The 27,424-nt window shown below is 37.2% G+C and overlaps 5 protein-coding genes across 10 annotated transcripts in view; 4 read left to right on the top strand and 1 right to left on the bottom strand.

The window, feature by feature from the left end:
• LOC135620224 (phospholipid-transporting ATPase 3-like) overlaps positions 1-1,909 on the bottom strand; it is a 26,408-nt gene extending 24,499 nt beyond the window's left edge. For all 4 annotated transcript variants that reach the window (XM_065122988.1, XM_065122990.1, XM_065122989.1 and 1 more), the window contains exon 1: positions 1,309-1,909. In XM_065122988.1, the coding sequence (XP_064979060.1) occupies positions 1,309-1,512 (204 nt within the window). In that variant the 5' untranslated portion in view covers positions 1,513-1,909. The remainder of the gene's footprint in view (positions 1-1,308) is intronic.
• Positions 1,910-3,430: 1,521 nt separating this feature from the next.
• On the top strand, positions 3,431-9,182 carry LOC135620223 (uncharacterized). Its single transcript, XM_065122984.1, has 8 exons — positions 3,431-3,749; positions 6,438-6,518; positions 6,603-6,691; positions 6,794-6,868; positions 6,989-7,107; positions 7,176-7,391; positions 7,465-7,533; positions 8,772-9,182. The coding sequence occupies exons 1-8, from the start codon at positions 3,627-3,629 to the stop codon at positions 8,876-8,878; spliced, it is 879 nt and encodes a 292-aa protein (XP_064979056.1). The 5' UTR covers positions 3,431-3,626; the 3' UTR covers positions 8,879-9,182.
• Positions 9,183-9,315: 133 nt separating this feature from the next.
• LOC103995744 (protein SULFUR DEFICIENCY-INDUCED 1) lies at positions 9,316-12,012 on the top strand. Of its 2 annotated transcripts, none has more exons than XM_065122985.1 (5): positions 9,316-9,682; positions 9,808-9,914; positions 10,752-10,964; positions 11,073-11,228; positions 11,440-12,012. In XM_065122985.1, the coding sequence occupies exons 2-5, from the start codon at positions 9,822-9,824 to the stop codon at positions 11,845-11,847; spliced, it is 870 nt and encodes a 289-aa protein (XP_064979057.1). In that variant the 5' UTR covers positions 9,316-9,682; positions 9,808-9,821; the 3' UTR covers positions 11,848-12,012. The 2 variants fall into 2 exon arrangements, with proteins under 2 accessions (XP_064979057.1, XP_064979059.1); XM_065122987.1 differs by having other exon boundaries at positions 9,775-9,914; positions 11,467-12,012.
• Positions 12,013-13,508: 1,496 nt separating this feature from the next.
• Positions 13,509-17,377, top strand: LOC135618281 (3-epi-6-deoxocathasterone 23-monooxygenase CYP90C1-like). Its single transcript, XM_065119160.1, has 9 exons — positions 13,509-13,792; positions 14,724-15,048; positions 15,480-15,629; positions 15,712-15,966; positions 16,073-16,162; positions 16,243-16,321; positions 16,451-16,557; positions 16,839-16,963; positions 17,043-17,377. Exons 1-9 carry the CDS (start codon positions 13,575-13,577, stop codon positions 17,134-17,136), a joined length of 1,443 nt encoding a protein of 480 aa, XP_064975232.1. The 5' UTR covers positions 13,509-13,574; the 3' UTR covers positions 17,137-17,377.
• A 1,340-nt stretch (positions 17,378-18,717) lies between these two features.
• The window catches only part of LOC135620221 (probable phosphoinositide phosphatase SAC9), a 28,960-nt gene continuing 20,253 nt past the window's right edge, over positions 18,718-27,424 (top strand). For both annotated transcript variants that reach the window (XM_065122983.1, XM_065122982.1), the window contains exons 1-4: positions 18,718-19,013; positions 19,248-19,846; positions 22,503-22,635; positions 25,651-26,867. In XM_065122983.1, coding sequence (XP_064979055.1) covers positions 18,968-19,013; positions 19,248-19,846; positions 22,503-22,635; positions 25,651-26,867 — 1,995 coding nt within the window. In that variant the 5' untranslated portion in view covers positions 18,718-18,967. The remainder of the gene's footprint in view (positions 19,014-19,247; positions 19,847-22,502; positions 22,636-25,650; positions 26,868-27,424) is intronic.

The following is a 27,424-nucleotide window of genomic DNA, read 5'->3' as shown; positions in this document are numbered from 1 at the left end:
GTTAACCAACATGTTAACCAACGAATGGCAAGTGCTTTTCCTTGGCATCTAAACTTGCTTTAGTGGTCTAAAAGGTAATCGTGGCATCTTTATAAACATACAACCATGAAAAAAGGAAGCGACCAACAACCAGATCTTCAAATCGAACACAATTGGTTAACTCCATTCGGCAACATCAGTTACTTATTCACTGACGAATCTAGTACAACCAAGGGTAAAACATCAAACTTGTATAAATATTAGGCTTTTTTACTTACTTTGATTGTTCTTTTTTAATATACCATCAATCCAGAAATATATATTTCTTGTTTATCAACAGCTTTGATAGAATTCTATGTTCCTGGTTCAGTTCTATTCCAATCCTAAAATTAAACTGATCATAAATAAAATCACAATCCTAACAACCAGAGAAAAGGTGTTTGGTAGTAATAATAGAATAGAGTATCAGTAAAATGTACCCATTGATGAAAGAAATCAAATATAATTTCGTGTCAGCACCGCACCTAGGTTTACCAGTCTCAACCATTCCTCAAATAGGAATTAATCAGCCTATGTAGTCGACGGGCAGACTATAAAATAAAGACAACAGTCCTACCATTCATCTGATATTCATCCTATTCAAATCACCTTTAAATGAAGAAGTTGAGACCCTAGGAGGGCTAGAAAAGAAATACATCACTATGGCATTCCCCTAGTATTGTCTCAGCCAAACCATTTTTTCACATAGACGCTAAGCCCTAATAATGCTCTTTTATCTAGGAAAGTTGGCTTCCAAGTGGAATTGGTAAGGTTAAAAAGCCACTGCAATACTCTTGTAAGAATCCTGCCTACAGCACCATTGTCCTTTATTTCTATTAGCTTGACTAGCTTTTTGGGTTATTAAATAGGAAGGCTGGCCAAAATATAGAATGTTTATAAGGATGAATAGCTATGTTTACCTGCTTGAAATTAAGGCAGAGTCTCTAATGGAGTCTGAGCCATGCTCTAATGTCCAATTAAATGGGAATTCATTAATAGATCTATTGCTTATCGATTAACTCAAGAATCTTTGATTTCTGTCCATGACAGGAAAGGTAAAATTCCATTACTGCACACTACATAGAACACCATTCGAGTCTCTGCAGTCATTCAAATACTAAGATATAGTAACTGCAATTCATTTCAACGTCTAAACCTAAGCTTTTTGTACCACGAAATGATCACAAGATATCTAAATTGCCCATTCAGCAAAAGTCCAAGCAAAGCGATTATACATGAGAATGATAAAAGCAAAAAAGATGAACTAGAGCCAGGGAAGGGTCCTCCAACCTTAAATCTGGCAATGGAGTTAGCGTCGGAGTCGTTGCAGTATATGGTGCGGTGGCTGGGATGCTGGGGCTGGACACGACCGAGCCGCACGGTCTGCGACGACACCTGCCGGAAGTCCGCTACCTCTCTCCTCCTCGTCCCCACCACCGCGGCCTCCCCGCCCAGCCGCGCCATCCTCACCCTCTCCCACCCCCTGCCGTTCATCCTCTCCTCCTCCCTTTTCCGAGAATGAAGAACAATGTTACCTCGAAACTGTCTAGGATATCATCCTAGCCGCATTGTTCGCACCCTCTATCCATTCCCTGCCTCTCGTCTCATCCTATCGTCCTCCCCCCTCCATGAATCCCAACCCTACTCGTTTGCCGCCTCTTTTTTCTTCCAAATCCCTCGCTCCTCCTCCTCCTCTTGAATTCAAGTAAAAGATTTCCTCGAAACTGCCTAGGATTTCATCCCATCATCTCCTCCTCCGTTGCTGTGGGAAACAGAGATAGGGGGAATTCGATCTCCAACGCCATGGCGATATCTCGCAGGGCTGTAGAATAACGATCGATCGTTGCGAGGGATGGAACGGTCGCCTCGCGGCAATTCTATCCCAGGAAGCGGTAAAGAAAGGGTGACCGAACAAAGTGGGGATGGTGGTGGTGGCGTGGGGCCCGTTACGATGTATCGTGCCACATCGGATTTTCCAAGTGACCCGTTACGGTGTGGGGGCCGATCATCTCAGCCTCTCTTACAACCGTCGGATCTAATCAGATCTAATTCCTTTTTTTATTTTTATTATTAATGTAACTTGTTTTATATGGTTTTGTAGATTAGACAGATATTTTTTGCTTCCTTGTTTGTCATTATATGATGCATTTTATCAATAGCATGTTAATGACTTAATTCAATATTGAGAACGAGAAAATTACTATCTTTAGCGAAAAAATTCGATAAGGATTTCATGATGACATACTTGTTATTATCGGGACAATAAGAAGTCTTATTTTTGCTAAATTATTATTTTTTTATTTACTTGTTTAGTTGTTTGATTATTAACATTTTTTTTCTAAACTTTTTTGTTTAGAAGAAAAAAATGCTTATTCCTTGCTTGTAAACTTTTGTGTGTCAAAAAGTTATATGATACTCTCGCAACTATAAGATTTGGGTACTATAAAATATTATACTAATATATATAGATATATCTATCGAGAATATATTTGTGTATAATGAATTAATACTAATTTATTGATGATTATTATAAAAATTAATACCTTAATTATTGGTGATCGTTATCGGTCTCATTTGTGATCTCTCACTCTTGGTTTAGCACCATTGCTTTCACCCTGACTTTCCCTAGCGACTCTAGATATTGACACACAATCGTCATCCTTTCCCATCATAGCTCCATCCCATCAAGAATGCTTTATCTGGCCTTTTGTCTCCTCCCTCTCTTCTCATTCTTTTTTGCCACCTTTTTTTTTCCGCTTATCATTTTGTTTTCTTTTTTGTTAGAGATATTAGGGTCTTACGATAAAAGTAAGAAATAAAGATGACAAAAGTGAACGATACCACACAAAAGATGACATAAATTAAATTTACGAGATCTTACGATGGGAGGAAAGACGAAGTTATAGAGTCTCATGGTGAGAGTACGGAGTAATGTGACCTCTATACAAGATAAAGGGATCAATAGGCGGAGGGTAAAGAAGGAGACGATAAATTTGCTTCGACCATCGAGAGAAAGAACGATGACAGAGAGATATTTTCGTGAAAGTGATAAAAAAATAAAATCTTAAAATATTCTTTTAAGATAAAAATGACCGTACTAATTTATAAAGGGATGGTTTAGAAAAAAAAGAAAAAAAAAAGCTGATGGGTGATAGTTCATTACCTCATTATAAATGTCATAATGCCAATGAAATAATTGCCTCGTTACGGTAGAGACAGTGATGTTGCAATTTCATGCAGCAACTTTGACGAGGGAATGTTCATTAGTCATTTAATTTGTCTAGGATTAATATGCAAGTGGTCATTTATGTTTATTTTGGTAGCACAAACTAATCCATGGGTTTACATGAAAACACGGAAGCCAACAGGACATAATCGTGCCCTAATTTCTAATCTCGCGCCCGATTGGCGTCCTAATTAATTTGGTCCGCGTGCTTTTACGGCCTCCTCGGCGACACCAACTCTTCTCGGTAGCTTCTTTTATTTATTGGTTATATGTACAGAGATTCTTGAACCAGAGGAGAACCCTCCCCCGCCTCCTCAAAACCCTAACCCCCATCCAGCTGCTTGGCTCCGCCTCTCTTCGCCGGAGGAGCGATCCGTGAGCCATGGACAGATACCAGAAAGTGGAGAAGCCGCGGCCCGAGTCGGCCATCAACGAGAACGAGATCCGAATCACTAGCCAAGGCGTCATCCGCAACTACGTGAGCTACGCAACGAGCCTTCTTCAGGTACGGATCCCTTGTTCTTGGTGATTTTCTTCTTGTCTGATCTCTTCGATTTCACATAGCCGCCTGTGCTATTTCGTGACTGGCACTTGAGATTAGTGGCCGGTCGGCAGTGTTATGCCTTTTGAATGTCTTCTCATTTTATTCGTTCTAGTGTTTTATGTTGGTGATGCTTGTTATATTTCGTCTAATCGTGCGGGGCCATTTTCTAAACGCGTAGACTAGAGTCGATGAAGCTTCTGATGTTAGTGAAGGAATGCTCGCATCTTAAGAGCCATTGGAAAATGTCCAATGGTTTTGGGATGATTATTGAGAATTGAAGGTGATTCAACCATGTAACTGATGACGGAAATATATACACAAACTGATTTTTCTTAAAATTGTGTATATGATTCTGTTGGATCAGAGGGCTTCTGTTTTATCTTGAAACCTTAAATGCAAATGCCATGCATAGATCTCTTGGATACCTTCAGCAAATATATGACAGGTTCTTTCATTAAGGTAAAGTAAGTATTGTTGTAAAAGATTGCCCATGTTGACTTGGCTGCTAGAACAGGAAAATTTCTTGCTTTCTTCCTTTTGATCGTTGACTTGTATACTTGCAACCTTCTTTTAGCAGTATCTTGTCATTGTTTGTGATATATTTTCAACCAATGTTTGTTTTTTTTGTTGGGCATGTTTAGTATCCTCTTCTTTTCTTAAATTTTCTTATCATAGTGCCATCACTATTTAACAATGAATAATAGATGTGTATAGCCAATCTAGTAGTGTCTGAGAAGTATCTGACTTTCTTATCATAAGAAACACCTAAATCACTCCTAAATCTTAATCAAGCTTCACAGGATTTAGATGGGTTTTGGATTCAGTTATGAACGGAGGATTTGGATCAATCTGGTAGCCTGATGCAGGTTGTGGTGTGGGACTTGAATTTTTTTGAAATGATTAAGAGGACTTCTATTTTACTATAAGTTGGTTGAGATTGTAATAAGATGTGACCTGCCTGTTAGGGTTATTTCCCAATTCACAGGAGAATAGTTATGTCAAGAAAGAAAAAGAAAGGAGAGAGTAACTAACTGTACTAAACTATATTATTTTATAAGAAAAGTAGACAAGTCCTAAGCATGCCATTCAAGGCTAATGGTGCCTGCAACTTCTTACCTAATTATCTAGAGTAATCCATAAAATATATCAAATATTGCTGAACTTCTAGCAAGATTTGATAGGAATAATATTAAAGGACATGTTTGATCTTGGATCATCCAGTGAAATTGCCTTCAGCAAGGCTAAATGACTGGAAAGGATTACTTAGCTGAACCACAAAGTCAGAAAGCCAAGACCCTTCATGAATCATTTAGATAGGGTTCCACCACTTCCTTCTAAAAGAGAACAGTTGGGAGCAACAACTTCTGTTGTTTATTTATTGCCTAACAAGGCCAATACTGAAAATTTATTATATTGGTTTAACCATCTATGAATTCAGGCTTGTGTTCTTTTGCCAACAAAAAAAAGGAAACTCTTTCCTATAGTTGTTCTTGCATTTATGCTCTGAAAAAGTAGTCTGAAGTGTATAAATTCTTCCTTGCTATGCCATGTGGAGAGTATATGATTTAACAAGGTTCAGGTTGTGATATACGGTTAATTGCTAGATGTTATAATAGTACATTCTTGACATGAGCTTCGGAAGATGTAACTATGATATAGTAGGTTCATATGTTCTCTCCATTCTTACCAGATAAAGTTGTATATACTATGCAACTTTAATCAGAAATGTCATAGTTTTAGATAATTTAAGGTTCAAATAGGCTGATGGTTTATTTGAATGGTAACTATAGACTCATCTGCGTATGCTGTCTGACCATGATTTTTAGGAAAATTACGAAAGTTTCACATACATTAGTTCTTAGTCCGTAAAAATAAAACAATGTACCTAATCAAATGAAAATATAAACATATATCACCTGAGTCTTTCTATCATGGGAAACATCACAACAATATAAGTATTTTTAATGTCTTATAATTATGGTGATGCATATTTCATAAATGGATCTGTAAGAGATTACAAGAACTTAAGAATCAATGTTATACATAAACTGAAGTATGTTTGATTTGTTGGATTTATACTAGCACCCAGATATGCCTACATTTTCTCTGTGAATTTTGTTACCCTTTGAGAGAGGACTCTTCAAAAATATAGTTGGATCTGCTAGGTTGCTATTTTGCTGTTCATAGTTGTGCATTGCCTATAAACTCTTTCTTTGGAAACTGCAATTTTCATAGTATTTTTTTTAATAAAAGGTTCTTCTTGGTTGCTCATAAGGTAGATCACTATTTAACATTGATGACTAGTCGACATGATGTTTTTTTTTCTTGGTTTAGCATTATGTCTGAATCTGATTATGCTGGTTGTTAACATCTGCTATTGAGTCTAAGCAAGGATAGACTGCCTTAGTGGTATGTTTGCACTGCAATAAAAAAAAAACAAAATAAAATATTTTGTATTATTTTATGTTTTATTCAACAAAATGTGAATTATTTCATTCAGAAAGATATATACTCTATAATTCTATGCGCCTTTTGTCTTATGCTTATTTTCCTATTCGCCACTGGATTTTTTTCATTTTTTTGTTGCTGTTTATCGGTTAAAAAAATTAACTTCACTTTGGTGGCCATGTGTTACTCTGCTTCATCCAGGAAAGACGTGGTAGAGAAATTGTCTTAAAGGCAATGGGACAGGCAATCAGCAAAGCTGTGGCAATTGCTGAAATCATAAAGGTTGGCTTTTAAAACATTTTGTTTCCTTCTTTTTAATTTCTTAAAGTGATATTAGCCATCAGTTCCTATACATTTTGAGTGCAGAAAAGGTTTCCTGGATTATATCAAGATACTGCAATCAGTTCGGTCAGTATCACTGATGTGTGGGAACCTATTGAAGAGGGTCTTGTACCGTTAAGTCTCTTTCTATTTCTGTTGCACATTTGATAAACTTTATATGATTTTTTAGAGATTTTAGATGACTATCTTTAACTTTTATCTAATGCTTTGTGCAGTTTGGAGACGACACGCCATGTTTCAATGATTTCAATATCATTGTCAACCAGAGAGCTAAACAAGAATTCCCCTGGGTATTTGTTTGTTGCTTCTCATGCTGCATTTTGAATATAACCTACTCCATTGTTAGGAAGGTGTTTCACATGTTGAACTAATTGCTTTTTCATCATTGATTTTCTTACTTCCATTGGTAGGTTTCAAGTTCCCTTACATGTCGAGCAGCCAAAGCGCCCGCAGAGATATCAACAGTCCCAGCAGTCTCAGCAGCAACAGCAGTTTCAACCAAAACAAGCACAAGGTCAACTTAATGAAGGTATGTGTCTTGGTTTGTAATGTATGAAAAATTGACTTTTTAATTTACCTTTTCAATGCTTGTTAAAGATTCATATGTACGAGGACGTGGTAGAGCTAGAGGCAGAGGAAGAGGAAGGGGTTGGGGAAGAGGAGGATACAGTGGGTTTGCTGAATATGACACCAATCAAGGTGGATATGGCAACTACCAAGGAGGATATGGCTATAATCAAGGTGGATATGGATATAACCAAGGCAGATATGGTTATAATCAAGGAGGATATGGTGGATACACTCATGAACATGGTAGGTAGTTTCATATGACATTGCACCTAGAAAAAATGTGTTTAATTTATTTGATGGATTTTTTGCATGATAGATAATGGTGGATGGCACTCTAACTGGGGCCGCGGTGGTGGACGCAATAGAGGTAGCTGGAACTATCGAGGTATTCTCATCTAGCCATCTCTTATACTGTTTCTGCTTTACAGAGTACTTGTTGTGCACACCTAAAGCTTACTCAACAATTGCAATCTTATTGAGTTATTACTCGTTTGTGCTTGAGTGTATCTAAGATCAACTACTGCACTTGTAAATCTTGTAATTGTATTAGCCATCATGTTACAAGCTTTAAAGTTCTAATGGTAAACGTGGGTGAGGCAATTTCCATCCAGATCTGTTTCCAGAAAGTGGTTCAGGATTTCACTGGACAAATGTGTCTATCACGTCTGTGTCTGTATATGGAATCTTCCAGATGTGAAAATGGAAACGGGTTCCTGTCTATCTGAAGATGGACATGACTGGTGCATCGCCAACAAATAATTTAAAGACTAACCCAAGCCTCTCAGTAATATCTTTCTATGGAGAAAGAATACTTCTTAGCAAATGTGAAAAGAAAGGAAGGAAGGGGAAAAATATGCCCAAGATTAACTAGTCCATGATAGCAATGTTAAAATCTAACTCGTAGTATTTTAGTTATGATTTCTAATATGAAATAATGGATGTTAACAACTCCTTATGTCATTTATATTGAAAAGTTAAAGCAGGACGACTGCTTGTGATGTTTCATTTGTCATCTGGACTTAATGAATTATTAAAAAAATTGCATTTAATATCCTAACACATACACACACACACACATATATGTATATATATGTATATATATATATATGTATATATATATATATATATATATATATATATATATTACTTGTATTACTTTTATGATAACTTCTAGATTCTGGCCTGTGATTTGCCTAGGCCTTTGGTCAAATCCTATAATTTGTCTATAATCACCTAGGGCTTTTGCAGAGTTTTGATCCAACTAGCCTCGTCTAAACTTTTAATTAGCCGACTCGAAGATTGTTGAATTAGTACTTCAGTTGATAATAACCATTTGGTAGATTGTTTTGCTTGATCGGTGAAGGTTGGTTAACCAGGGTAGTTGCAGTGCTTAAAGACAATTATTTAGGTTAAAAGGTTGAATCTACATTCTGCTGTCGTATAAAGATACTTTTTCCCGATTTTAAGTTACTAACCTGATGGTTCTTGCACTCCATTTCACTCAACTGATGGTTCTTGTTCACCAGCATTGCAGCTGACAGCCTACCTTGTTGAAATAGGAATTTCATTTTAAATTATACTCGAACATCTATTCTTGACTTGGCTAACTCTAAAATGTGACAGGTGGAGGATATGGAGGGAGAGGAGGTGGTGGAAGGGCTGGTGGGAGAGGTTATGGACGTGGACGAGGAAGGTTGGTGGATGGCCCTGGGAGAGGGAACCAAGTCTAGTACCCTGATGGTGGTCTTGGATTACTTCCATGCTAGGTTAATTAATCAGACTTGTTTAGCACTTAAACTACTGAGTTGTGGTTATGCAAGAGATGGTAAGAAAAGTGTTCGTATGTTTTCTCAGTTGTATGCTTATGTTGGCTTCCCAAGTTAGATTTTTGTTTCCCATAATTGAATTGTGGAGTTACTAGAGAATTGTGGAGTAATCTGCTCCATTCCTCTTTGTTCATACACTTGCATCAATTCCGGCTATTGTATCTGAAAATTCTGATTCTGCATGGAAAACAAGCATTAGTTTTGCTTCCTCCTCTATCTAATTTGAGCAGATAAGTTTCCCGTCCAAGCTGCACATGCACTATGGATTGTGGAACTCAAGCTGGTTGATTGGTTTAGACATCTGAGAATTGAGTTTCAAGTTTCTGCTATTTTTTTAATTAGCTCATTATTCTTTAGAAAAGTTATGGCAATGTCTTTTAGGAAGTATCGTCAAAGAGGATGTATATGCTGTATCTTAGTTTTGCAACGGTTAATATGTAATTTTTCTCGAAGTAAATTGACCAACAGAGGCATTGATATCAAAAAATGGTACTGACTTGTGGTGCTTGGCAAATGTGTATTGGAAAGGTGGCAGGTGTCGTGTCGAGAGTCGCGACGATGATTCGAGATGATTTTATCTGCCCCAACGGAGTCTATAAGGAACTCTGGACACGCAATTAGCCCGCATGGCGCCGGACAGAGTGTGGACGCTTGCGCGTGGTAAATAGAGTCATGGCTCCGAAACATCCTCCCTGGACTTAATCCGAGGTACGGCAGTGAACCAGGACTGCCTTCCGTCCACATGCGTGCGTCCGGAAGCCCTATAACTGATTCGGAAAGTGGCTTCCCACTTGAAACAGCCTACTGATCTACCTAATCCGACATCGTCTCAGGAGGAGAGGGCAGAATGGAAGTTGCCGGCAGTGAGGAGATGTCCTTCCACGTCGTGCATAAGATTCCGGCAGGCGAGGGGCCGTACGTTCGAGCAAAGCATCTCCAGGTACCCAAGAAAACCTTTACTTCTTCTCCTCGGTATCCAAAACAGTAGTTAGATTGACGAATACATTGCTCTCTTCTTCTTTTAGGCTTTCAGCAAAATCTTTTGATCCACACACACACATATATAGCTAGAGAGAGAGAGAGAGAGCTCTAGGTTTGTACGTACTATAATCTTCATCCGTTGTTTGTCACCGATGCCTTTTCGAAAGACTGGTTTCTTCTTTTGCTAAGGATTTATGCATACATATATGTTGGTGAATAATGTTTTTGAATTTTGTGGGTAAGGTTATTTGTTAAAAATTGGGTTGGAAGCCAAAGTCTTTTCCTTTTTTTTTTCTTTGATTTTTTGGAGAAGTTATGCAGATTCGATTTCAAATAAGTGATTTATTATGTTAGTATTAGTTGAACATTTGTTTACCAAGATCTTGTCATGCATCATACTCGGATCCTTCCAGTCCGGTTTGTGTTGTATGCATCATCTGGTAATTCTTTCCCTGAAGGATGTATCTATTTCAACGCTTTTTGCCATGCATGTAAATATAGAAGTTGGAGGTAGGAAGACAGAATGTGCATTTTTTGCTAGAGAACTCTCAGATTACTTCTGTTCAAGTTGCAAGATTAGAGAAGCTTAAACTGGGCAATGAAAAATGGGTACAGGAGGACCAAGAGACACACTATCTGCATCTTATATATCTTAAAGTCAATGACACAAATGGGCGCTTCCATATGATTACTAGTTGTTTGAGGATGACCAAAACCATGTAAGTAGAACCTGCACATATGCAGTAGAAGCTCCCTTCTTTCTAATGGGGTAGTAAACATGCATGAACTGGTTCAGCTGGTGGAGAAAGACTTGGAGGGGTCGATCCTGTGGTTTTGGAAGGCCATCAACGAGAGGGACAGGGTGGACAGCGCACTGAAGGACATGGCGGTGGTGATGAAGCGGCAGGACCGGACGGAGGAAGCTGTGGAAGCCATCAAGTCCTTCCGGCACCTCTGCTCTAACCACTCCCAGGATTCCCTTGACAACCTTCTCATCGATCTCTACAAGGTACCCATCACCAACTTTGCACACCAAGAGAGAGAGAGAGAGAGAGAGAGAACACTCCTTCCTTTCTTCTTGTGTGAGATAGATATCGATGGAGCTTTTGGTGGGCAGAAATGTGGGAGAGTGGAGGAGCAGATAGTGATGTTGAAGCAGAAGCTGCGGATGATATACATGGGGAAGGCCTTCAATGGGAAGACGACGAAGACGGCACGCTCCCATGGCAAAAAGTTCCAGGTTTCCATCAAACAAGAGACTGCTCGTCTCCTGGTATACTCTCTCTCTCTCTCTCTCTCTCTCACTCTCTCTCTCTCTCTCCTCTATTTCACTGCTACCTTATCCCTGCCTTCCAGTATATATTGGTCGTTTGCGATCGACCGCAGCAGCGGTGTGCCATTGTTAGAATGGGCTTCCGTCGATGGGATCTCGGCTTTACCTCACGTGCATGATTTCGGTGTCTGTTTCCCGATCCACTTGACAGGGTAACTTAGGATGGGCATACATGCAGCAAGCCAACTACATGGCGGCGGAGGCGGTGTACCGCAAGGCGCAGATGATCGAACCCAATGCCAACAACGGCTGCAACCTCGGCGTCTGCCTCATCAATCAAGGCCGCTACGACGAGGCTCGCTCCATCGTCACCACCGTTCTGGACCTAGGCTTCTCCAGCGCCACCGCTGCTGCCGTCGATCGCAAGGCGCTACAACGGGCGAAGAAGTTGTTGGCCGAGATCGATCAGTCGATCTCCGTCTCGGAGATGACGAGGAGGTTAGGGGAGGAAATGCTGCAGAGTTTGGACATCATGGAAGAAGGTTGGACACCCTCCAAGTCCAAGAGGTTGCCGGTCTTCGAGGAGATATCTCCCTTTTGGGACCAGATGGCCTTCTGAGATCACTGTCTTGGGTTCCAAAGTGATGTACACAGCAGCAGGATGTGAAGAAGACACACGCCCGGTTAGTAGTAGTATAGAACATCCGTGCTTAATAGCGGTGTTGGGCTCTGATGTTGTAACGTAAGGAAGAAAGGGAGAAGGTCTGAATCTGTGTTCATGGTCGTTTTCTGTCACCTTGCACCAAAGGGGTGTGCAATGGAGAACTTGTGGAATCACAAGCAACCATGAATCTGTGTTCATGGTCGTAGACCCACTTGGAGCTCCGCTTCCAGCTGACGAGATCGAGAGGGGAGGCTGAGGCGGCTCACCAAAAGTTCCGCCTTTAGGGGCAGATGTCGGGTCGGAGTTCGTGTACGAACTCGGCCCAACTCATAAATATAGCACAAATCCATCATATTTAACCCGAACCGGACCCCACGGCTCGTGTCCGAACACGGTTCGACCCCCAAATACGCCATGGTTTAAACCGGACCGGTCGGTGGAACCGCTCTGAGGCCTCGACCGTAATTGGGCAAATCGGTCAAAGCACAAATTTGATGCAATTTGTATATACCTCCAAAGTTACTTATTTCTGTGTTTTCCCATTACAATTTGTATATAAGTATTATTATACTTAATCTCAATCTAAAATTGACACTAATACTCCTTGAAAAAATATTGATACATATAAGGAATCAAAAAATTGATAAAAATGATTATGGATATTGGAGTACTAATTTTTTATTACTTCTTTCCAAATTGAATAATACTTATATTGTTGAAATTTTTTTGTATAAATTGGCATTAATACTCTAAAAAATAATGATAAATATGAGGCATCAAATAATTTAAATTTTTAGGTGAAACGTAGAGTTTTGAAGCTTATGTGGAGTTGTTTTGTTCAAACATAAGTAGAAGGTGAAGATGTGAAAAAGACAAAATAGATCAATATCCTCAATTTAAACCTTTCAATTTCAAAGTGAATGATGAAGTCAATAAGTCAACTTCCCTCTCATCTATGGCATGTTGATGTAAATGCATTTATTCTTTGTTCTTACTGTAATAATACTTTTTCTTTTCATGAGAATTTCCTAAACACATACTCATGATTCTTGTATCATATGAATTAGATTTTGGATTAGTATACGAGTCACAGTTTATTCAGATAAAAAAAAAATCAACAATCCGGCCAATTCGATTCACTAATTAGACCATTTGAACTAGTTTTAAAGATGTAAGTAAGAAAGAGAAAACAATTATAATAAATTCATAATATCATTTCCTATAAGGAGTTCAGTGTAAGCTTCATCTTCGCATGCATAAGAAAAATGTAATATACTACTAAGTTTGACAATACTATGCGATAAGAATTGTAATCATATGTTTTTATATTTTTAAGATAAACTATAATTTTTAGTTTAAAAAATGATTAAATCTATGATTCGACGAATCGACTCATCAAGTCAACTAATGACTATCGTCTTAGATTTGGATTAGCATTAGTGTTATTTGGATATACTTCCTACACCACTCTTTAACCTTGGTTAAATGAGAGAATAGGTTCATCCCGCTTACCTAAAACAAGTAACCATTGAGCGTGTTTGGGAAACAGATACGCAAAAACCTCCTTTGAATCTGTTCCTACATCTCTTTTAGATACTGTAAGTTCATTTCTTCTCTCTCTCTCTCCCCCTCACATTCATAAAAGGAGAAGAAACACACACGTTCATGAGCCGTATGAAGAAATGGATTGGCAAGTGGGAATCTCTCTTGTGGTGATCATATTCTCTTGTTTGCTATGGCTTGGGAAAAAGAGGAGGCAAACGAGTTATGACTCGATAGGCAAAGATGCCAAGATTCCTAGTGGAACAAATGGGTTGCCTTTGCTTGGAGAGACACTCGAGTTTATGGCAAGCAATTACACCACCACACATGTTAGTTTCTTGCGGAAGCGTCGATCACTGTGAGTTCATTCTTTTTCTTTTGTACATTAATTAGTCTTTAAATCTTTCGATCGTAATTATTTTGGGGCAAAAAGGTTTATTCTCATTTTTTTTTGGTGTGAAATCATCATTTAGTCTTACTAAATATCATATGAAACTGTGATTTCATATTGTTTTATGTGTGAAATCCTAAGTTGGATGATATATTTTTCTTCTTTTACTTGCTCTTTGATTGCACCCTATTGATACCGTTGTTCTTCACATGAAATCTTAATATTTATACAAATCCTACATTATAAATTTTACACTCAAAATTCCATCGCTTTTAGATGTCAAGATTTATGTTTAAAGATCAATTTTACCTACAAATCATAAAAAAAATTATCCTACTTTAAACTTTTGGAGAATTCCTAAAAATTTCAAATTATGATGTGCTTTACTCAAAATACTTCATCACCAATATGGTTTAGTTGGTGGGTTTGGTGTACTGATTAGATCAATAGCTCCTCAAAGAGAAACAGAGAGAGAGAGGGGGTATATATATATATATATATATATATATATATGCATGCAATAGGTTCGTAATATCGTACCGTATCGATGTTTTAATTTGGGTTCGGTATCGGTACGATACGGTGTACCGAACAGTATACCTAGGTACATCGAGTACTGTAGCACTGATACAATGTATTGCTATAGTGTACTGGTGCGTTGTATTATTACTGTAACAGTGTACTGTAACAGTAAACTGTACTGTTATAGTGTTATAGTACACTGCTACAGTACACTGCTATAGTACGGATCGATAGCGGACGGTCCGCATATCGTCAACCTGTTGGATCGATATGTATCGCTCATATCAGACGGTATGATTTGGTATGACAAACCTGATGCATGTATGTATACATAGCCCACCATATGCATGAGAATTTATGGGTTGGTGGGTTGCAGGTATGGGAAGGTGTTCAGGTCCAATGTCCTGGGAAGGCCAATAATAATGTCCACAGATCCTGAGGTGAACAAGATAGTGTTGCAGGATGATGGCAGAACCTTCGTTCCCTCCTACCCGAGGACTGTCGTCGAGGTGATGGGCGAAACTTCCATCCTGTCAATGACCGGGGACGAGCACAAGAAGTACCATGGCTTCGTGGCCAAGTTCCTCAAGGCAGTTCCTCTCATGGAGCGCGTTGCCAAGGAGATCGAGCAATCTATGGAGCTCGCTTCCCGCAGATGGAAGGACAAGCCGCAGATCTACTTCCAAGATGAGATCAACCAGGTGAACATCTTCGTCATCTCCTCTCCTAGGTTAAAATTGGCAGATCCTGATCGAGGGTTTTGCATTCCTCATCGTACGGATCTCTAAGATTTTACCTTGCTACTGTTTGATCGTCTGCCAGTCTCCCTGCTGCGTATCCCCGACTTCATTTGTGTATATCCAGTCAAATCCTTCACCGCATTTGCTTTTCTACTTGGAAATTGTTATCTGCATGCATTTCCATTTCCAGTCCCCCTTTCTGTTTGCTTTGGTAACTTCGATATTAGACTAGTAACAGTTTTAATTTTATAGCAATTGATCCCTTCGATAGGTCCTACCTGAGTTACTGGCACAGTATTTCGTCAATGATGTCTATATCTGGTGGCCCTCTTCAGTGTCAAAAATAGTTTTTTTGCAACATTTTTTTCACTGATCCTCTGTTTATTTTCTAGATTACGTTTGAAATATTGGTCAGAATGTTACTAGGAATTGATCCGGGGAAAGAAATGGATCTTATAAGGACAGAATTTTACGAACTTATCAAGGCCATTATATGTATCCCTGTCAAATTCCCTGGAACGACACTGTACAAGTCAGTGAAGGTATGCACCCCTCTCAACACATTCTTATTATAAAATGTCTAGTATTCAAATGAAGCTATTATGACTTGGGACAAATTTATAGTCCAGGGAGAAAATGGTGGAGCTGATAAAAGAGATCATACGATATAAGGTGGAGAAAGGTGAATATCGAGCACTGTCAAGTTTCGTTGATGTTCTGATTGATGAATTCCTTGATGCATCTGATCAAAAAACAATTGAGTTCATATGCGGAGCCATCATAGAGATGATGATACCAGGGCAGGACTCTGTTCCTATGACTACGACTCTTGCGATAAAGTATCTGACCGATTACCCTGCTGCGATAAAGAAATTACGGGTACAACAACCCCAACCTTGTTGAAATGTAGCTGTTTCTCTCTTCTGGTATCTAAATTTTCACAAAGCTTTGATCTTGAGAATTATTTTCATGCTGCTTATTTTAGGAGGAGAACATGGAACTAAAGAGGAAAAAAATCCAATCTGGTGAACCCTATACTTGGTCTGAGTACACATCATTGCCTTTTACTCTAAATGTGAGCACTTTTGTTTGGTAGAACCATACTCCCATAAGATGAAAAACTATATGGTCTACTGAACTTGTTTTGTCTTCTAGGTGATCAATGAGACTCTTAGGATGGCAAACATTGTCAATGCTGTTTGGAGAAGGTGTCTCAAGGATGTTGAAATCAAAGGTAGACTTCTAACTGCTCCATTACTGGTTTTCATTCTACTTTGGTGAGTAGGAGTCTTGTATTGATACCTGGGTGGAATATTTTTTTGATCAAATCAATAATATATGGAATTATGCTCATAATTTTCAGGTTATCTAATTCCCAAAGGGTGGTGTATTATGACATCTTTCTCTTATGTTCACATGGATGAAGAAATTTATGAGGATCCATTTAAATTCAATCCATGGAGATGGGAGGTACATTTTCTTTTTTTCTCATTTATTATTGGTCTCTACCGTAAGGTTGCTTGGTACATTTTCTTTTTTTCGTTTATTATTGGTCTATATTGTTTTTTTTTTCTCGTTTATTATTGGTCTATACAGTAAGGTTGCTTGGTACATTTTCTTTTTTTAATTTATTATTGGTCTATATTGTAAGGTTGCTCCTTTGTGATACAAAAATTAGGATTCGAGTCCGCATAGACTGGAACTTTGTTTTTTTAATGTGATTGTATAAGAAATTTATTTTGATGAACCAGGGTAAAGGACAACTCAACCAGAATAATTTTACTCCATTTGGTGGTGGACAGAGGCTTTGTCCTGGTTACCATCTGGCCAAAATGGAAATTGCAGTCATTCTCCATCACTTCATTACTAGTTTCAGGTACATTGTTTTGATACATCTCTCTCCTTTGGTTATCAACAACAGGACTACTAACTTGCCATGAAATCAATCTTTGCAGTTGGGTGGAGGCTGAACCTGACACTGTGACCACTTTTCCAAGAGTCAGGATGAAGAAGAAATTCCCTGTCATAGTATCACCAATTTCTGATTAGATCTCTACTTCATAGACTCTCCTCATCTTGTTCCCCTAAGGGTCAGGTCGAAGAACAAATTCCCTATCATAGTGTCACCAATTTCTAATTAAATCTACTTTATAGACTCTCATCTTGTTCCCCTTGATAATTGTTCCTGGGTAATAATTGCAACATATTTATTGTCACTGTATGTGCAAAAGAACAATTTTAGTCACTAATTAATATTTTGTCTACAGAGTAAAAATATTTTTTATTTCAAGGTCTTTCTTTCACCCATTCATTGGTAAAAAAATCAACATCAGATTTTTGTCCACTTTCTTTGCACAAGACCAATTATTTATATAATAATAATATATTAATCAACTGGGATGTCTTAATTGAGGCTTCATGTAGATTTTAGAACTACTTTAAATAATATTTTGGATTTACAATCTTATAATATTATATAATATCACAAATTACTTTAAATAATTTAAATTTTTTTATTAACATCTTGTAAAAAATAAAATGCTAATTCTACTATAAGATAACATCAACATTTGAAAATTTATTATTCGATAAAATTTATCAAACATCAAATTCACTTTTGAACTCAATACACATCTTAAATGTGTTATCAAAGAAAATAAAAAAAAGGGAACCTCATCACAAAATAGTGTGTATGGTGCTTTATTAATTTAACAAATTTAATTAACACGTATATCTAAATATATATTTTTTATTATAATATATTTTAGTTACTCCATAATAAATCCAAAGTCAAAATATTTCCCAAGTTAGAATTTATCACAAGCCCTTTATATTACAAAGTAGCTCGATTATTCGAATAGTAAACTTATTATTAATAATCAAGAGATGAAACAAATTAAGAATGAACCAAAATATTCTTATTAATATGATATTCTCTCTCCAATAATTTTATGAGAAAAATACTATTTTTAGAGGACTATTGAATAGGTCAACTCATGCATCAACCCATCCTTAGACTCCTTAGTCGAACCAAGAGGTGGAAATCTTGATCCTGAGTCGATCTAACCCGACGATCGGTTGGATTTACGGGTCGGGTCAGATCAAAACATCTTAATCAAGTAACGTGTCGACTTGGGTTTGGGCCAAGCACGCATTCCCCAAGTCCTTTTGGGGTAACGCTCGACCCATTAATAGAACTCGACCCAATGGCAGATTGACAGTTCCAATTTTAGAACCCCAAATTAGAGTTGGGTGCGGTTTGGGTCGAGTCGAGTCTTATCACTTACGGGCTCGGGCTCGGGTCGGGTTAGATTGCTTGACATTGAGTCAGGTTCGATTGGATTCGAGCTAATCCGCCAAATGGATGCTACGGGATTTGGCTCGAAATTAATGGATTGGGTCGAGTCGAGTCTTATCAATTATCGGCTCGGCCTGGGATCGTGTCAGGTTGCTTGATTCCTCGACCGAGACCAGGTCAGACTTTTCCAACTCGGGTTTGGGTCGGGTTCGGATCGGATTCGAACAAACCTTCCATCAGTCTAAACGGATGTTAACCCGAACCCGTTCCAAGTTCCGTTGGAGAGTCGCAACATAAGCAATACGAAGACCAACTCGTCCTGGTCCTCTCTCTCTCTCTCTCTCTCTCTCTCTCTCTCTCGCTCGCTCTCTGTGGTTGATCCTCTTCCCTTGGCCTCGCCGGACCCGACTCGCCTCCGCACCACCCATCGGCGACTCGACGCCGACCGCCTTCTTTCGCCTCCCCTTCCATCAGATAAGAACCGAACCTGCCATCGGGATCGCATCGGTCGGTGTAGATCAAGACCTTTGGACCGGAGGGGAGGGCAGGAAGCGCACCGTGTCCGGCGCTACCTCGCCGGCGATGTCAAGGATACCGACTGGAAACAGGAGGGATACCTCCCAACCCGGTAAGAATCCTCAAGAACATGTAAAATCATTGTTTATTTTATCTATTTCAAGGTAGATCTGATTGTAGCATCAGGTAATCCTTCCTTAAAGCTATACACCCGAGTTCAAGGATGATCGAGAAAATCTTTTCTCGATGCGAGATGCAATTTTTGTGATCATATTGTTGCAGATCCTTGTGTCTTTCGTATGTATAATCAAGTGTTGAGCTCGTTGATTCCCCTTTCATCAATCAGGTGGTTATTCAAACGAAACATCTCTTCGTGTTGTTGTGCTGGAAAATAGCGAAGTGTATATTATCATTAGCTTATCATCACGGCCCGATACCCAAGTAATTTATGTGGATCCAACTACTGGCGCATTGCGTTACGATGGGAAGATTGGGAAGGATGTTTTTGGATCCGAGGAACAGGCTATGAATTATGTCACGGATGGATCAAGGTTGCTGTGTAAGAGTAATATATATGGTAGGGCTATACTTGGTTATGCATCACTTGGGAGCTTCGGATTACTTTTAGTTGCAACCAAGGTAACCGCTAGCATCCCAAATCTCCCTGGTGGTGGGTGCGTATACACAGTCACAGAAAGTCAGTGGATCAAGATTCAACTTCAAAATACTCAACCCCAAGGAAAAGGTGAATTAAAAAACATTCAGGAATTAGCTGAGCTTGACATTGATGGAAAACATTATTTCTGTGAAACAAGGGATATTACCCGCTCCTTCCCAAGCCGCAGGAGTTTTCAGGAACCAGATGATGAATTTGTTTGGAATGGTTGGTTCTCAAAGCCTTTCAAAGATATTGGGTTGCCAAAACATTGTGTCATTCTTTTGCAGGTAAGTAACTTACGTCATTTGATGTCTGTTTATTTTATCTCTTGCATTGTATCTCAACCTGCTGTCATTATTAAATTGGATGTAAAGGCCACACTGCACCCTATTATATGTGAATTATATTTCTTTGCTGTAATGTTACATTACTCTTGGACATAACTTGCTGATTTTATCTTATGTGATCATGAAATAATTGGGTCACTCCAAAAATTTGTTGTGAGCAAGCTGCACAATTAATGAGAGTCATCATTATCCATCTTGAAACTTTGTTATGCCGATTTCTCCATGAAAAAAGGGACTATATAAGTTGGTTCAATCAATGTTTTAAATATCAGTCTGACCAAGGACTAGTTTCGGACCATATGGTCTGGTACTGGTTGATTAATATTTTTTAATGGTACTAGGTGGCACACGGTCAGTGTACTGCCCACTACATAAGTATTATATGGTTTTCGTAAATAATTAAAACTGATCTGGATCCAGATTTAGAACCTTGGCAAGATTGGCATTACATCTTTTGGATGATTTTGTGAAATTTGACCTGCAAGTTTAGCCAATGGAACCATAATAATATAATAATAATTCGAGACCAGACTTCATTCCTTTTTGTTACTTAATTTTTTTTATTTTTGATGTTCTTGGACTAGAACCTTAAATTACATGCTGTGACCTCTTCTGTGAGATTAGCTCTTTCGAACTAAGTATACTACTATACACATCAAGATTTGAGGAACTTTTCTCCATATTGCAAACTAGTGTTGAATAATGTGAGTTGGTTATTCTTTTTACAGGAAGCTTTACTAAAGAACCACTTTGTAATTTTTCAGAGAAGCTAAGCTTAAAATTGGATCAAGAGGCTACTTATGTATGATAAACTAGATGTCAGGGAGATTAAGCAAACAAAGATTGGCTTGAAAAATTGATGTATAAGACACATATATTTGGTATTTGATAAATATGGCCTAATACTAAATGGTAAAATCACCACCCAGTTTAAGAACATACTTATTTAGAAAATATTATTGAATAAATGAAATATAAATTTCAATCTCTTTGTCCTTGCTACTGTAATCTTTCTGATCATTATTTTTTTCCAGGCATCTCACCTAAGAATTTAGAAATTCTAATGATTCCAAAAAATTAGTGGCTTCCATTGTTTTCATGTTTACTCCTTAAATTACGAGGTCCTTTCTCTCTATACATTAGTGTTAATTCTTTAATTGAATTAAATGTTATTCTGAAAGGGAGATAACAAACTTCACTATGTTTTATGGAATACGGATAAGCTAACAAATTCATTTATGTTTCAAAATTTAGAAAAGATCATATCCATTTCATATGGCAGATGCAATAGGATGAATCAAAAGAGTTCTGCGCATGAACTTTGTATACTACACAACTTAGATGGATCCATGAAAGTAACATAAGCAGGAGTAAAGAAATTGAATAAATGAAAAAAGATGTGTGTGAAAAGGAATGGAATTTTTTATTTGTACTGTGTCCAAGACTCTAAAGTGCATTGTTGTGCTATCCTTAAACTCCTCTCAATGTTTAAGTTTTTAAAAAAAACTTATTTAAAGAAAGAGCCATGCTCAAAATTTTCAAGCAAAGCATCATTCCTTTTGATCTCTCTACTCCTCTTTAATTCCCTCTTTTGCATTTGAGGTATGATTTTTTGGTCACATTTTCCATTTAGCATCCTAATTTTCAGTTAGCATTAAGCTTTAATGTATAAATTAATCCAACATTGGCCTAGGTCAAGCATAGATCTATATGGAGATTTAAGTGGATGTATTTTAGCTTTATTGATATCTAGGTCAGATTTAGGGTATAGGTAGGTGGTTCGGGTTTAATATGATAATTTGTCATGGCTACTATTACCAGCATAGATTTCATAGTTTGAGTATGATCACATTGGTGTCTATTTATTGAATTAAAAAGGATCCTTTTTTTCGCAAGAGCATGGCATTCTGTGATAACTGGTGTTTAGGTGGTCTCTATACTAGATTTTTCCCTTCATCCTCTACTGGATGGAGAACCACATTTGTAAATATAGAAACCCCCACCTGACTAATAAACAAATTATTATCAATATTGCAGAGTTTGTCAACATGTATTGCAGTGTTTATCAGCATCTGTTGAGCTAGGAATAATATCATTGTTATATTTTGAACATGTATCATACTGAACACCAACCAAAGGCAGCTCCCAAGGTAATATGACACTTACTTTGGTGTTAGGACGGTAGAACATGTATGTTGAGAATTCAAAGCCTATTGTAGTTATATTTTCATTGGACTGGTAATAAAGCCTTCGCACCTATTATCTCATAGAAATTATTTCCCCTTATTTTTTCTCAATTTTTGATAGGATAACAAAAATATTTATGAAGAGAGGAAAAGTGAACTTTTCAATTTCCAGATTTTTTGCATGTGGAAAATGAGATTTTTGCCCTATGCTTATCCAAAAATGTGCTAGTAAATTCTAGAAAATTATGTTTGTTAATGCTTAACCAATTATTCCATAGTTGAGAAAATGTGTTTAGCTCTCTAGTCAACTATGGTTGCAAATGGTCCATGTGATGTGCCCAAAATACTTCTTTAAAACCTTAGTATTGTCTTCCTTCATTAAGTTCATGATTATTTTTTGTCATTTTCAGGGTTTTGCTGAGTGCCGGAGTTTTGGTGGTACAGGTCAGCAAGGTGGGGTTGTAGCTCTTATTGCACGTCGTAGCAGACTACATCCAGGCACTCGTTATTTAGCTAGAGGTCTGAATGCTTGTTGTGGCACAGGTCAGAAACTTCTTCATTACCACACGATATTATTAGCAATGGATATATATATATATATATATATATATAAATATATAAATAAATAAATAAATAAATAAATAAATAAATAAATAAATATATATGTATATATATATGTATATATATATGTATATATATATACATGTATACATGTATACATGTATACATGTATACATGTATACATGTATACATGTATACATGTATACATGTATACATGTATATATATACATGTATATCTATATATCTATATATATACATATATATGTATATGTATGTACATATATGTACATATATATATATTATTTTCAAAAATATCTAGTACCTCTTGCTGCCTGCAAACCACCAGCAACAAAGTCGAAGGTGTTGATGTAACAAAAGGCTGTTGGAGTATCTTCTCTGATTGATCATTAGTTTTTAGAAACTTGCATGACTACTTGTATAGTCAAGCATTCTGATTTAAACTACTAAGAGGCCCTGAATTGATAAAAGTTCACCTGCAATTTTTGTAAGTGAGTAACTAAATTTTTTCTGTATGGTGATGCAATTAAGGGTTAGAAACTAATATATATTAAAACATATCTCTCCTAAGCATAACTCCTGTCATACTCTTGGTTTTCATGTATATATTTCTCAAGATCTCTTATCACCCCACTTCATAGTTATTGAATGGTGATATCAATGTTCTTTTTCTGTTATTTGGCATCTGTCTAGATGCAAGTGATAGAAACTAATCCTAAGTCAACAGTGCTAAGGCTGGAACAAGATCTTGCTAACAACAACGATGCATTCTCTTTGCATATTTTTGAGTTTTGGATGATTTATTTATTGCCTACCATACATCGTATTGATAAAGTGTTACCTTAGTGATCTAAATACATAATTTTGCATGATTTGGGTGTAGCTTATCAGCTTCTGTAATTGGCATTCTTTGTCAGGGTAATGTGTCTGATCTTCATCAGGAAGGCTCTTGCTTGCACAGCATAGCAGCTATCCTATAATTTTTGTTATACTCTTGAAGAGCCATTTAACCTCCTGTTGCATTCTAAAACATAGATTGTGAAGCTTCATGTCTTCTTGTTCTCTAAAGTATGTGTAATTGTTGAAGAAGTAAATAATAGTTTCTGAGATGTCTTGCCATTAAGTTTTCCATCCTTTGTTGACCGGAAAAGAAATTATTGTTCTTCAATAGTGGATGGCTATTGGATCATGTGTTGTTTCTGTATTTTATTCATTATCAACGGTGCAAGACAAAAGCATGATCCATCCATTTCATTTTTGCATCAAAAGTCTATCAAGCTGAATTGTTCATTACTCACCATATAAAGATATTCACATATGTCTGTCTGGTCTATAGGGAATTTACTTGCAATTCGGTATATTATTGAGTCTACAGAAGTATGATGCAGTAGGAGGAAAGGTAATAAATGTGGAAGGGAGTGAGCATTTGCTGGTCATGCTTGATGGTTAAGTAAGACAACACTATGAATCTTGTGGCTACTTATATGATTAATAATTTAATATAATGAAGAGTGTAATATCATGGGAAAGAAACTTGGTCAAGAATTGTTCATCTGCAGTCAAGAGCCATTTTGGTCATGCCTCCAATATGTTTAAGTCAAAAAATGGAGCTTGAATAAGACATCTTCTGGCAAATTACATAATGATGAGCATATATATTGCTTGTAGTTTATTATGCATCAATCTTACAGATTGTCTGATACCGATTTTTTTCATGTAATATAGTTCCATGGTGCCTATTTCTTTAAATTATCTACATTCCTAGGTTTGGTTTTTGGTCAGAAACTTGATATTAAAAGATGTAATTGAGATGAATGAATTGTGTTATATTCTAGATTCTAGAATATCATCTGTTTATTATCTTTGTTGAGAGTAATGCTAGAGATGAATAAACTGTGCAGTAACAGGTCATATAAAAAGGGTGGTCTGCTGTATGAGGCTCCTACCAATGTGGGTGTAGGAAGGGTCAATATATGCAGTCTTAACCCAACTGATAGAGAGATTGTTTCCATTGCTTGAACCTGTCATGTGGGTCATATAGGAACAACATTGCCGCTAAAGTTTGCCTTCACTTGTAAGATCATGATAAGCAACCTTAACATTCAAAGCAAGGATTTAAATTCTAGTCCACACCAGATACTGGCCAGTTGGTTGATTGTATGATACACAACTGCAGTGTCATACACCTATGGTACATGCTGGTCAGTGCATACTGATATATTAAAATTTTGGGTCAAATATTGATATTAAATATTAGCTACATTTACCTTTTCATGTAGTCTTTCAATGATGATTCGCTTGTTTTGTTGCTAATGAATTAGCAACCATGTGCTAACTCTCGAGTCTGAAGCTCTTTCAGTGGAGAATTACTGTAGCTGCAATATGTGACATTTTACATCAAATCAGTAAAATAATGTTGTAAAGCGTCTGCATAATATACACAGCTAATAAGGCTTTTGACATGATTTGGCAAAATGCATTTTGATTAGTTATGTGTGCAACATAAATTAATTATTCTTTTTATTTCTTTGTTTATTTTTATGTATAGATAATATATTTCCCTTTTTTTGCTTTAAAAATTAATACAAAATGTCCTAATGTTGCTTAGATGACATGATTGGGTTGTTGTTATTATTATTTTTTTGCTTTCAGATTTAAAAGCTTGGTTCTTGTTCACTACCGCTAATTGTTACGTAGTTTTGTATAATATGGATCGAGACCACCATTTCCACTTGTTATTAATTATTGTAATTCTGAATTGAATTATTGAAAAGATGGTTGAAACTTGAAACTAATTATAAGTATTTGGTCCAAATAAATAAAATTAACTGCTAGTTCCTGTTTATCTAATTTAAAACTAACTTGTCTCTGCATGCAACATACACCATCCTTTTTTTTTATTAGGCTAGTCCACTACTATTGATGAATCATAGTGCAATTTAGTATATTACGGATTTTCATCGACATTTATTATTGTAGGAAATGAAGTGGAATGTGAGCAGCTTGTGTGGGTTCCTCAGCGGGCAGGGCAAAATGTTTCATTTAGTTCATACCTCTGGCGACGTGGCACTATACCCATCTGGTGGGGTGCAGAGTTGAAGATTGCTGTAGAGGCCGAAATTTATGTTTCTGCTCAGGATCCTTACAGAGGAAGTTTGCAGTACTATAAAAGACTAAGTAGGAGATATGGTCCACAAATTTCTGAATTGAAGGCAGTGGGACAAAAGAAAACTCCGGTTCCAATTATTTGTGTTAACTTGCTAAGAAGTGCGGAGGGGAAGGCAGAAACCATTTTGGTTGAACATTTCAAAGATTCTGTAAAATATGTAAGATCTACAGGAAAACTTCCTTCTACTTTTATTCAGTTGATTAATTATGATTGGCATGCGACTGTAAAGTCCAAAGGTGAACAAGAGACAATTGAGGGGCTATGGAGACATCTCAAGGCACCTACAATGGCTATTGGCTTTTCTGAAGGAAATTATTTTGCTTCAGAGAAGCAGCTCAAAGAATGTAAAGGACTAGTGGTCTCTAATGATGACTTTGACGGTGGATTCTGTTTGAGATCACTTCAAAATGGGGTGATACGGTTCAATTGTGCAGACTCATTAGATAGAACAAATGCTGCCAGTTACTTTGGGGCTCTTCAGGTTTTTGTGGAACAATGTGAACGCTTGGGCATATATCTTGATAGAGATGCATTTTTTGGCTTTTCTTCAATAAACAAATCTGCAGATTATAGTGGAAATACAGGTCCTTTGCCACCCGGTTGGGAGGAACGTTATGATTCTGTAACAGGTAAACATTTCTATATTAACCACAATACACGGACAACTACCTGGGAGCATCCTTGCAAGGGCAAACCCTGGAAGAGATTTGACATGTCATTTGATAGATTCAAGAGTTCAACAGTGTTAGCTCCAGTAAATCAACTGGCTGACCTTTTCTTGCTAGCTGGTGACATTCATGCGACATTGTATACTGGTTCAAAAGCAATGCATAGTCATATTCTAAATATATTCAATGATGATGGTGGGAAGTTTAGCAAGTTTTCTGCAGCACAGAATGTTAAGATTACACTTCAGAGGCGATACCAAAATGTTATAGTGGATAGTTCTCGCCAAAAGCAGTTGGAAATGTTTCTCGGACTGAGGCTTTTCAAGCACCTTCCTTCCATACCTATGCATCCTTTGAAAGTAAATACATTCTTTCTCACAGTTATTTTCCTTGGTTGATATGCACATATGTATTTATCTTTTCGGATGCTTTTATTCCCTTTACCAATTTTCAGTTACTTTGTATATAATGTGTTCCCTTTCCTATTGCTTAAATTTGTTACACATTATATGGTTGTATAATATTATTCACATGTGATCGTTGCTTGATAGTTGTGTCCTGTGATCATAGTGTTACCTGTTATTTATTTATTTGTTTTCATGTATTCATTATTTTAGTTGAGGAAGATTACAAACAGAGAAATATATATTCGGAATATAGCAATGCGAAAGTCACATTTATATCTGACTGACTTGACCTTTCATTTAATTGTGTTCTTTAAGGCTAAACTTTCATGACCCCGGTATGCAGTAGGGAATACTTCGTTCTAGATCCTCATGTTCTGCAACATAAATAGATCTAGTTTTTCATTTGTTTTTAAATTCTTTATAGTGTGAGGCAAGGTTGTAATTTTGTGTACTGGTACTATACCGGTCAGTCAGGGCTCGGACTGGTATCAGGACCATACCAGTGTATG

The sequence above is a fragment of the Musa acuminata genome, chromosome BXJ2-8, assembly GCF_036884655.1.
Source record: "Musa acuminata AAA Group cultivar baxijiao chromosome BXJ2-8, Cavendish_Baxijiao_AAA, whole genome shotgun sequence".
In the NCBI taxonomy this organism is placed as follows: Eukaryota; Viridiplantae; Streptophyta; class Magnoliopsida; order Zingiberales; family Musaceae; genus Musa; species Musa acuminata.
Note: the sequence above shows the minus strand (reverse complement) of the source record. Positions and strands in the feature narration are given on the sequence as shown.